The following is a 13,028-nucleotide window of genomic DNA, read 5'->3' on the forward strand; positions in this document are numbered from 1 at the left end:
CTCGTTGGGTCAAGGGGCTCGTTGGTTTCCAGATGAGATGTATTACCGCCAAGGAGATGAATCTCCGAGACGCTCTCTTGGGTCTTGTTGTAGGTATTTCTCTGACGCTGTATCGGTTAAGATGAGTAAGAATGGGTTTGTGGAGGCTCGTTGGTTTTCTGAGGAAGATTTTCACAACCAAGGAGATGAATCTCCGAGACCCTTTCTTGGGTCTTGTTGCATGTATTTTTCCGAAGCTACGTCAATCAAGACAAGCAAAGATGGGTGTTTTCCTTGGGTCAGCGATGCTCATCCTTTAGATATTGGGGTAGATATTGATTATGAAGAGCGTGTTCAGACTTTCGGCGTACGTCATCAACACGATGTTATTAACCGATGCAATTATTACCTTGTTTGAGTTTATGTTATTAGTAGTACTCTGGTGTTTTGTGCTGTAGTTTATAGGTATGGTTTAATGAGCCGTATCACTATAATGTAAAACTCTTTCTTTACAGTTGCCCAAAAAAACTCGATACTATAAAAAATTTATCAAGGAGTATGACATTATAAGCAAACCACTGACCAATTTGTTGAAGAAAAATGGCTTTGTGTGGAATGAGGAGACTACTGTCGCTTTTCAGAAACTTCAGGGTGCAATGAGTGAATCACCTGTGTTGGCTTTACCCAATTTTGCTCAAAAATTTGTGGTGGAGACGGATGCTTCTGATAGGGTCATTGGATCTGTTTTAACACATGAAGGGTATTCTATTGCATTTCTAAGTAAGGCTTTATCATCAAAGCATCAAGCCTTATCCACATATGAAAAGAAGTTCTTAGCATTAGTGATGACAGTGGAGAAATAGAGACCTTACTTAATTAAACGACATTTTATTATTAAAACAGACCATTTTAGCCTCAAGTATCTGTTGGAACAAAAGATAACAACCCCTTTTCAAAGCAAATGCTTACCAAAGCTGTTGGGCCTGGACTATGAAGTGTTGTATAGGAAAAAAATGAAAATACAATGGCAGACGCTCTTTCTAGAGTTTCTGAGGCTGAATTGATGGCTATATTGGTTACTCAATTTAGAGGAAATTTACTACAGAAGATAGCCTTGAGTTGGCAAAATGATAAGTGTGCTCAACTCATTCAATCTTTACAAGATAATCCTTTGAATAATGGAAAGTATAAATGGAGCTTAATTATGTTATATAACTCTCTCCCAAATAGTGGAGCTTAATTATGTTATGATTTCTCATAAAAATACAGTAAAAATATGCTCTATTTTCTCAACAAAAAATGGTGCTTATTACTTTTTAATGGTTTAGATTAAATTCTACATAGATCGGATGGTTGTAATACACTTGAGTACTAAATGGTAAATGAATGAAAATAAGAAATGTGAAGAACTCTTTCGGAACTCTTTCGCGAGGGAATATAATAATATGGATGTATTAGAGAAAAAATAGAGAGAAAAAAATAGAAAAGATTCGAATTAATAAAAATGTCATCATTTTCATTTTAAATGTCTTCAACTTTTTCCTCAAACAATCAAATAAAATACTCAATTTACGGGATTAGTTATGTTTTGATGTTGATGGTGCTTTGAAAGCCCGAATTTGTGATCGTATTGGGCCTTGCGGAGAAAAGAGCTTCATAAGAATTTTTTTTTCTTCTATTAATCAATACGTATATTGCTATAATATATCGTCAAAGTATAATTATGTTATGTATATGATTACAATTTACTAAAATTTTGCCACGGATTATTAGTATTTTACCTCGAATATTGTTATATTATTAGTGTTTTGCTACGATTATTGTTATTATTGTAGTTGTATTAGAATTTTTTCGTCTTATTTATTATACTCCTTTCCTCATGGTCATTTCCTCCCGATCATTTGTATATTAAAATAAAAATGAATGTTGGTTTTGTTTCTAAGATTTATTGTAACAAGGAAATTTCTAATAGTATTTGTTTTGATGTTTATTGATTGTTTAATTTATTTTTAGAATGAAAAGTCAAATTTTAATAATTCTGTTTAATGATTTATTCTCGGCAGCCATTGAGAGAAACGGTGAAAAGGAGATGTTAAAGGAGGCGGATATTGAAGGAGGGTAAAGTTAGGGTTTTTTTTGGATCGTTCAGAAATAGAGGGAGGAGGAGGCAGGAAGAGTTTTTGCTCTTTAGAGATAAAGGGAGAAAGAGGCAGGTAGGGTTTTGCTAAAAATTTTTCTAGAAGATCATTGAATATGTTTCGGATGGGTATACCAGATATATATTCGCCGTCTCTAACATCAAACGATAACTTGACCATGCATGCCCACATTCTTCTATGTTTCGGATGAATATACCATATTTCGTTGCGACTGTAGTAATCTCGAAAGCTCAAGTAGACTGATGTTTTCTTGCAAAAGTCTTTGTAGGACATTACAAAACCAACCCCCCTTTCTTTTAAGACCGCATGATGTAAAAAACGAGATGTAATATTAATCTTCTGAGCAGCAGCAGCCATTGAAAAGAGAATTTTTTGGATTGTGTTTATGTTTTAGAGTTGAGGGAGAAGGAGGCAGGTTGAGGGAGAAGAAGGGTAGGGTTTTAGAATTTTCTAGATGTGGGTTGGGTGGGTAGATTTTTATAGTTTGGGTTTGGAATGAGTCAATATGAAGTAGTCAATCTAACTCATAGGTGATTCAAAAAATGGTGAAAGCTACCAAGGGTAACAGTGATAACTAACCGAGTTGCCTTTTTCATTTTAATTCAAAAAATGATGATGGCACATCTATAAAATACTATTAAAAGGCTAGCCTAAAAATGTCACATAGACAATGCCACATAGGATGAAAAAAACCACATACACAATAACAATATGACTTGACAAACTAATATGACATGCATTATCAATTTATTATTATATTGCATTAATTTAATTCACTTATTTTCTTTAAAAATCCATCCATATTCCATTTGTTTTAAATTTAATTAACTAAAAAAAACTATAATAAAAAAATACGCATTAACTATAAGTTAGTAATTTCAAGATATTTCATATGGAGTAGTATTATATGTATTCGAAATAAAAAAACTGAATATATAAGAAATTAAGAACGAAAAGGAATAAATGAAGTTAAAAAAAAATTGTATTGTCACTAATTCACTATTTTTTTTTTTTTTTTTTTTTGAAAGGCATTAATTCATTATTGTTATTACTAGAAAAAAACAATAATATACCATAACTTTGTTGTATATAGAAGATGTTTTACAGAACTAATTAATCAACAAATGAGTATTGAAGATCATATAAAATATTTTATTAGGAAAATATAAAATATTTGGAAAATAAATATTTATTTAATTTAAGTAATTTACATACAAATTTTGTAAATACTTAACTGAAATTATAGACTAATAATAGAATTTTAAAAGGGTAGTAATACCATGTATTTAGTTCACGAGATTATTTCACGTAAAGGATAAGGTTTTATAAAAAAAAAAACACAAATTGCATTGTTTAGCAATATATTTAGTAAGTAAACTAAAATAATTATATTTATAATTTTGTGTTCATGGTGAATTTAAACGAGACCTTCTCCATTCCACTTTTATTGTTTAATTATCCTTTAAAATTTATTCCAAATTAATTGTTTTTTCGAAATCTATACAATAATATAAAAAGCCTAGATTGAGTAGCTAATAGAAAGACACGTGACGTAATACAAGTTATACAATAACATAAAAATGCTAGATTGAGTAGTTACAAGTATATGCTAGATCAAAAATTAATGAAAAAATAAATTAAAAACAAAATACAAAAAGACAAAGTAGTAATCAATATATTATAATCATTTATCCTACGTAAACTTTCATCTTCCAAACATTACTCTATTTCATAATTACAATTTATTACTCTTTAATACCAAACTTTTCATATTCCATAATTATGAAACCATCAACAAATTTTACCTATAAAATAAGATTAGTAGATGAGAATCTAGCTTACCTATTTGTTTTCATTTGATTGAACTTTAAAAAAAAAACTATCTTTCTTTTGTGGTGAAATGAACGAGAAATGAAGAGATAAGAGAAAAATAGAAGAAAAGAGAATGTATAATTAACAAGCATTTATATCGTATTGTTCATTTTTGGTGTTGTCGAATTGATGATGACACTTGAGATTATTGATGATCGATAATCGAATATATATCACCGTCCATTGTGGCGAAAGAATGTCCAACTTTGGTGAATGAAACTCTAGCTTGACCAAATTGTACCCTTAACTTTTTTGTCTCACACATTCTTAAGAACAATGTAATGTTTTGGAATTTTTTTTTAATGTATTCATTAATTAATAATGTGTAGTTAATTTGTTGGGATTAACAACATATTACATATGTATTGAATAAAATTTATATTTTTCTCGTACTTTGACTATCAAATTGTAATATTTTTTTTATTTTTGAAGTGAGAATATTGCAGTAATATCGATGTTTTTTATCTCGATCTATTATATCCATCTCATTTTTTTTTTATTTGATTTAATGTTACAACGGTTAAGTGAAAATGAGTGAAGAATAGTTTAATTTTTCAATATAATTATTATTTTCAAACATAAAATATAACCATGGTTGATGTTACTTACTATTTTTATGATATCATCATTTTAATAAAGTTATAAACTAGAAAAAATATCATTTAAATGTCGAGTAAATACAATATCATTTGGCTATAGATAACAAATAAGAATAATATAAACATGATACAATAACAAATAAACAATAAAGAATGATGTAAGTATCAAGACACTATAAGAAAATAAAATAAAAATAACGTGAGCAAATAATTATTAATGACGAGCTAGAAAAGTCACGTGATTTTCACGGAAAATCTATACAATATTTTAAAAAGATAAAACTAAGCATTTCACTAAGTAATGTCTCATTTCAAAAGTCATCTTGAATTGTGATGTGTCACAATTTATGTTGTACAAAAGAATGTAAATGTCAATAAACTTTTTAGTTTCCTCGTCTTTATAGCTATTAATAATTAATAATTAATTTACTCTACTAATTTGACATCTAAATCTTTTCTTAGTTGATTTTTTGGCTTCCCCCTCCTCATTTATACTACCTATACACATTGTCATATTTTTGTCTACAATTATCATCACTTGCATTACCACAAGGTTTCGACTTCTCTACCTTATAAACACTTTTGAGATTTTGTTTTGAAGATTTTTCATCTTTAAGGTTCCACACTCAATTCAAAATTATTTGGTTCACATAAAATCCTAATTGAATTAATCATTTCAACTTGACTTTATAACAACTTTACGTAGCTACAATATATTTTATATTCTTATTTCATTGTATCTCATTCTACAGAATTAAATTAATTGTTTCAGTTTACATTTCATTATTATAGTTTGATTGACTTTTTATTTTTTGACAGGTACTCCGTTATACTATGTAGTATGTATAATTACATATAGTAGTATAAATCTCAATGAAGCCACATAAGACATTAGATCCGCCAATTCTTGGAAGATTTTTTGTCAAAAGTTTGTGAATTCTAACCAGTTTATCTTTGTTGCACGTAGTACCTTTTTTTCCTTAATTTTTTTGTTAAGACTTCAATTAGTCACAAATCAAATAACTCAAAGTGTGTAAAAGATTATACGAGTAAGTCAGTAAGCTTAGACATTTTTGCTAATATAGTTTAAGGAGATATTTTTAAGTTGTAGCTAATTATTTTTACAAGGTATAAGAATGTTTATTTATTTATATTTTTGGTTGAACAAAGTGGAAGCGCCTATGTGACATATTGTATAGACTAAATATTTGTTATGTGTGTCATTCATAAGATGCATAACTAATTTTGTTCATTTTTACCAATAATTGTTCGAAATTCTAAAGTTATACTCTTTTACTTCACTCTCTTACTATTTTCCATAAATCTATTGTACGTGAAAATAATTTGTGACACAAATTTTTTACTTATTTGGTGTTACAGGGCATTCTACATATTTTTAAAATATGACAGAAATTTTTTAAAAGTATAAAATCCATTGAAATTGAAGGAATAGAAAATTGTTGTAATATACAAGTATATCCATTATTAGGTACTGAAAATTTAGTTCGTACTTGCAACACATACACAATAATTTTAAAATGTTACCTTAAGCAACTTTTTTTTATCAAATATGCAATTATTTTCACCATCCATGATCCATCTATAATTACAGGTGTAAAAACTCTAATTCATTTAATCAATAAAGTGAAACTAAACTAACGCTTAAATATTTGTTGGTTAAGAAAAACATTTGTATTGCATAATCTTTAAGCCGATTAAAACAATAAATTATTAACGATCCCGTGATTTTCACGGGTTCCAAAACTAGTTGTCCATTAAGTAGATCCCTAATACTTTCGAGGACATTTCATACACAAGACCGATTATAAATCATACATCGACAGATCCGTCTCAATCTTCTTTTCTTCTCTTTTTCCCCGTAATTGCAGGAATTTTTTTTTTTTTTACAAAACTAATCGCATCAGATATTAAGGGGGAGTCTCTAGGAATATTTCAATATTACATATTTGTTTCAAACAAAATCCCCATTTATCGACAATTTAGCTACTACTCTTTCCGTCTCAATTATTTGTTTACCTTTGATTACAATACTCCTCACAAAATATAAAAGGTAAGCAAATGAACGGGACATAGAGAGTACTTTCCCGGTGACAATAAATCGGTTTTACTGCTCTCATTGATGAAAAACCTAAAGAGCTTCTAACTGTAAAGAATTTGCCAACCAATTTGTTCCTTTTCCATCAACCAGCGTCTACCTGTACAATTCTCTTTTTTTTTTACTCGCTTTAAGCTTAAGACGGATATACTCGTCTAAGAATTTGTGAAATTTTTTGATTTTAGCAACAGTTACCTGGGAATCATATTGTAAGCACCGATGAGCAGAAGTCTTGTAGGAAACATGAGTAAAACTAGCAAATGCATATGTTGTGATGCAACAAGCCTGCTGAATCTTTTTAAGGATTCTCTTCCGGTTCTAAGGGCGCCCGCGAAATTGAACTGGGCCGGTCCAAAACTAGAGCGCACAACGATACCTGTTTCGATGACACGAGGCTTGATGAGAGGCCACCAGACCTTCCTGCGCCGCTCTCTTTCAGCCTTTCTAACTCGAACAAGCTCCTGACGAACTACACCCCGCACACATTTTACGTAAGATTTCATGTCGTGGTCTCGTTGGATGGCCCCACCACTTCCATAAGAAGAGCGGTCGGTTAAGATTTCTAGTGGATGGGGACGGTTTAAGAAAGCTTTCTTTGCTGCTCGGAGTTGCTTTTCGGTTTCAGTAGCGTCGCTCGCCTTGCAAGTTAGTAGATAAAGACCGCTTCCCGAGGGGAGCAGGTCGTGTTGTGGTGAGACTTTTGTATCCGGCTGTAGAATTAGCATCTCTCCCATGGGTGCATACAGAAGCTTCTGCAATGTAAAGCAATTAATGTCTCAATTTCCCCGATCCAGATGACCGGACTCAAAATGACTACAGGTATTTTGAAACAAAATCCGGAAATGTACCGAAACGATCCATCCCATAATAACTGATCCAAAAAAAAAAATCCTACTATGATTCTAAATCATCCGACCACCGCAGAACCAAAATAAACAATAACAAGCAATCGAAATGACTCCATAATAACACAAATTGAAATGACCATATAACTTTATGACCCAAAATGTCGCCACAGAAATGATGTAAACTTGTAATGCCCCGAACCCACCAAACAACCCGTTTCTTGGCTTTAGACTGAATCCAATAGTCCATGGATAACTATTCTAAGATTTCTAACCTAGTAAAAATACATGTATACAGAATTTAGTTCGTGAGAGATGGTTGCGAGTGTTCACCTGGTTGTTAAGACAAGGGTGGTTCCGAAAGCTTTTATTTAGAGCCTTAAGAAGTTGAGCTGCGGGCCTCGGATAGTTGCAAGAGAAAGCTCGGGGAACAATATCTCGGTGCATCACAATAGCCTGAACATGACTCTTTGGAAGTCCTAACTCGAGAAGCAAATTATCTCCCCCACAGATGACACAGGGTGATCCAAACGTGATGACTGGAAGAAGTGAAGCATAAGGAACTTCCCCTCGCTTCAGCAACATGAGATTTATAAGCAACGATAAACTTCCTCCAAGAGAATGACCGGCAAACCGAAATTTAGCCCGACTACCATGGGTTTTCATGTGAGCCAGGACTTCGGGCAACATTTGCTGATACATACCTTTTGCAGCTTCATATATACCTCTATGCACAAAAACATCCAACTCCTAAGTGAAGAAAAACTTGAATATTTTAGAATCAGTTCTTTTAGGATTGGTTTATAAGAAAATAAATGAGAAAATACGACAAGATAACTAGAATATAGCCAACATTACTTCGAATTGCATTGGTTCGAAAAGTAGGTTAGCCTGCCAAGAAGCCAGTGTCTCGGATCCCTGTATGCAATGCAATTTAACAAGCTATTAGATGGGTATTTGGCTTAAGTAACTTAGGAGTATCGGGATAGGTAATACAACGAGGAAAGAAATGTCCTGCAAACTGAAGCAAAAATATTACGAAAAATATCACTTTTGTGGACGTAGGTTTTAGTTAGTTTTACTTTCGTGCCCTTTGGCTTCACTAATTGCATCAAAGTCACCAGTGTTTATACAGTAGCATTATAAGTCGTTCTTGACGATATATAATGTGAAAAATCACATTAATATTTAAACTTCATGTTGATTGTTGGACCACATTGTGCTCAAGCATTTCAAAAAGTCTCCACTATTTAATACCTATTTCTCAAAACACGTCACCAAAGTGAATTGTCAAAAATCTGACCACCAAAGTGTAATTAGCACAAAACCAAGTCCGCTAAAGTGTAAATGAACATAACTGCACTCAATTAGTGTTACCTGAATAACAAAAATTCTGGTTGCACTCTTCTCATCATCACAGACGAACCACTCACAAGGCGATGAGCTTATCGAGTTCAAATCATCTGCAACAGCCTGTTTTACCTCCTCTTCGGCAGCAACCACAGCTGTCACTGAGTCTGTGGTAGCCATAAGCGAAGCCATCTCAGAATTAATGCTTCGATTCTCATCCTTTGAGGAGCGATTCTCATCTTTGGTGGAACGAGAGGGAAAAATCGCTTGGGTCCGAGAATGCAAATAAGAAGCAGCAGAGACAGCAATATGATAGGCAGCAGATTTTCTCACATCAGGTTTCTGATTATCGCCTTCAACAGCTTCAGCTTGGCTACCTTCCTGACCTTCAGCCAAGGCCTCGCTTTCAGCCGTGGCCTTGGCCAATGCTTCTTTCTTTTCAGCCTCAGCTAATTGTTCCCTCTTTTCAATCGAAGAAGATACATAACGCAAACCTTGGCGTTTCAGAAGATTTTCCGGCTACACAAGGAACACAAAGACTATTACTAATATACGAAAGAAAGGGAAAATGAAAAACAAATTGCAGGCAGTAATACAGCATTATAGCCACAATGCCACATACACCCTGTGTCCCGACCAATAGTTTAAGCATGTTTTGTGCCATGAGAATGAGTATAGATAATGGCAGTGTCAAGATTCAAAGTTTCGGGGGCCAAAATAGTGAAATACATAATTTTGAAAAATTAAGGCGATTCACTAACGCAATAGAGTAACTTAGAATAAAAATCAGATTTCAAATTACAAAAATTGCATTGGTTGGGGATTTGGGTGAGAGGGGTCGCGGTCGGCCACTGATGATAGGACTATTTAGCCCATTGGCATGTGCTTACAAATAAAACTGATCCTAAAACAAACATAACCTATTGTCGGGGACAAAGAGAGTATGACCTTGACTTTCACGGGTATTGACTCCAGTTGTCGCCGACATTAAAGAAACGATGCACGCATACAGTGATACAGATCACTAAACTTCTAAACTTCAATTATTAAAAAGACATCACAGCCTAAAACTAAAACTCAATAATACACATCCAGGGAGAGTATGATTTGTTAAATGCAAAATGAACAGCCAATTTGGTGGCAGCTAATAGAATACAAGTAACTAGGGAATAGACAACAGTAAACCAATTTATTGGACCACAGTCACCACATCAGAGAAAAGTATAGCATTCTGTCATTAATCATAATCCGTCACAATCCGCCTAAATTAGCTGATGACCTCAAGTCTTTCCTAATTGTGTTATAGAACAAAGGGTTAGTTGGTAAGTTGATTCTAATCATTAGTTACAATATTAAACTCCACTTAATTCCCACTAACGCGATCGAAACAAGGGAATATCAGTAAGCACAAAACATAACTCAATACAGTTCCTTGTTGAAATTTCCACTTTTTTCAACCCCCCAAAAGGCCAAAACATACCAAATTCCCACCTTTGATCACATGATGTTACATACAACTACTTATGCAACACTATCATAAATCCCATATAAACAACATGCTGCAGTCTAATAAATAATTACCCCCCAAAACCTGAAAATCCCTTCAAGTTAAAGCTATTCCAATAAAACCGTCTTACAGTGCCAGAAGGTCCTTTTATAGGATTAATCTCACACACCATGAGACGGGTCTAGTGGTCTATTCTATAGTTTAGGCTTAAAACACCAAAACTACCCTAGTGTCAATAGGCACCCATCCTAAGAGTAAACAACGGAGGGGTCAGATGTACACAACCTTACCCGCCCTATGACATAAAGGCACCCATCCAAAGAGTAAACAACAAAGGGGTCAGATGTACACAACCTTACCCGCCCTATATAACATAAATTTAGCTTATCAACCTTTTAAAATTATCAACTTTTTAAAATCAAATACACTAAGCATATATTCCAATAATACTACTTCCGTCCGAATATTAAAATAACCCTCGCAATGAAAATAAAAGGTAAACAAATGACTGATACGAAAAGTGTAATTAATATTAAAAACCCGAAAGATTAACAAAGTAATTACCTTAATACTAGGGATATCATAAGCTAAATCACTCAAAAAAGACAATTGAGCATACAATTTAGCTTGATTTAAAGACACTTTCTTTAACAACTTTGTAAATGAATCTCGATCAAACTCTTCCATCAATTCATCATCATCATCATCTACCCTACACCCATCACACTGATCATCATCATCATCATCATCATGATCACATGATGATGATGTGGAAGCATTGAAATGACTATCTTGCCCTTGATCACTTTTTCTCTCCTCGATCAAAACGGCGTCGTCTAAAGCAACCCCTTTATTAGAAAACAGAGATTTAAAAGGGTGATTAAAAGCAGAAAACTTTGACGACAACGACGTCGTTTTATCAGACGAGATCAAGTTCCCCGTCGACGACGATGACCTTAAAACAGCGCCGTATTTATTTGGCCCGGTATTAGGCCCACTACTCCCCCCTAAACCCGGCCCAATCAGCCCATTAATCCCTGCTCTCACACATAAACCTTCCATCTAATTTTTCTCCCTATTTCTGGCGGCGAGGGGATTATTCACTGTTGTGTTGTCGAGCGAGAAAAACAATAATAATGGGAGGTTGGGAAAGCGTGAAAATGGGGTTTGAATCTTTGTGTGTATGTGTGAAGGTGCGAAAATGGAGGAGAAAGAAGAGGGAAAAAAGGAGAGAGGAAGTTTGTGTAAAAACAGGTGAACAATTACAAATAGTTGCCCATAACTCTCAACTCCCAAACTTCGTGGAAAATATTTCTGTGGGGTTTTATATTTTATATTTTATATTTTTTACTTTTAAGACGGATATATCCGTCGTAAATAGATAGAAGATATACGGGTTCCATTTATCGAAATTGATTAATATTTGACCTGTTTTAAATTCGCGAAAGTGGTAAATAGGCCCCTTAACTTTGTTCAATTGTGAAATTAGGCCCCATAAATTTTATTTGAAGCAATCAAACCTCTTAAGTTTCACCAAAAGTGAAATTCAACCCCATTTTCATAATTTTCACCAAATTCTTATATTAAAATCACTTTTAATACAATTTATTTTGAATATAATTTTCAGTTTTAATATTTTGTTTTATAATTTTAGAACTTTTATATTTATATTAAATATTGAGAATTGTTTTATTTTGAATTTTATAGTATATAGACAATTTATTATATATGTATGAATATTACATAAATTATAAATAATTTACTAAATATGTATGTAAAAGTGTTCTCAATGATTAATAAATTATGTAAAAATTCGAAAAGTTGCAATTAGTAATTTTTAGTTATTTAATAAATTGTTTAATACTAATATAAAATATTTTTAATTAAAATTCTTGTGAAAATTTTAAAAATGGGGTTGAATTTCACTTTTGGTGAAACGTAAGGAGCTTAATTGCTTCAAATAAAACTTATGGGGTTTAAGTTCACAATTGAACAAAGTTACGGGGCTTAATTACCACTTTCGCAGTTTTAAATTTATAAAGGACATATTTATTTTAATAGAGATCAACTGGTTATATTTCGGGTTTGAGATGGAAGTATTTGTACAAATAAAATGTTACTTGTTTAGAGGATTATAACCTTCTTATATAACAGACTAGTATGTCTCGTGAGAGACCGTCTCGCACTCAATTAGTGTAAGTTATAACATAGAAAATATGAATCAGATAACTTCCTCCCCTTATCATGTGAGAGATCTCTCAATGACACTATTAAGAGACTGTCTCTCTAAATTTTTTGTGATAACAGAGTATATTGTGATTATGTTTCTGATCCGGTTAAAAAAAATACTCATATAACACAGAGTATTTTTGAAAATTTTTATAACTAATTTTATTATCGAGTCTAAAACCTGATTAAGATCTCTATGAAAAATTAAATTCATAAGAGATATACTCCCGTAACATTTGCTTGTCCCAAGACTCCCAACCCATCATGAATAGATTTAACACTAAAAAAGGTTGTTTGATTGCCATGGAAAAATAGTAATGAAATTCAGATTTACCCATGCATTAGAAAAAGGTGAATTATGACAAGGGAGTA

The 13,028-nt window shown here is 32.6% G+C and overlaps 1 protein-coding gene across 1 annotated transcript; it reads right to left on the bottom strand.

The window, feature by feature from the left end:
- Positions 1–6,435: 6,435 nt before the first annotated feature.
- On the bottom strand, positions 6,436–11,674 carry LOC141652474 (phospholipase A1 PLIP2, chloroplastic-like). The gene is made up of 6 exons (XM_074459972.1): positions 10,992–11,674; positions 8,948–9,439; positions 8,429–8,488; positions 7,904–8,320; positions 6,921–7,477; positions 6,436–6,825 (listed from the first exon to the last, which is right to left on the bottom strand). The coding sequence occupies exons 1-6, from the start codon at positions 11,487–11,489 to the stop codon at positions 6,822–6,824; spliced, it is 2,028 nt and encodes a 675-aa protein (XP_074316073.1). The 5' UTR covers positions 11,490–11,674; the 3' UTR covers positions 6,436–6,821.
- Between the last annotated feature and the right edge of the window lie 1,354 nt (positions 11,675–13,028).

The sequence above is a fragment of the Silene latifolia genome, chromosome 4 (genome assembly GCF_048544455.1).
Source record: "Silene latifolia isolate original U9 population chromosome 4, ASM4854445v1, whole genome shotgun sequence".
In the NCBI taxonomy this organism is placed as follows: domain Eukaryota; kingdom Viridiplantae; phylum Streptophyta; class Magnoliopsida; order Caryophyllales; family Caryophyllaceae; genus Silene; species Silene latifolia.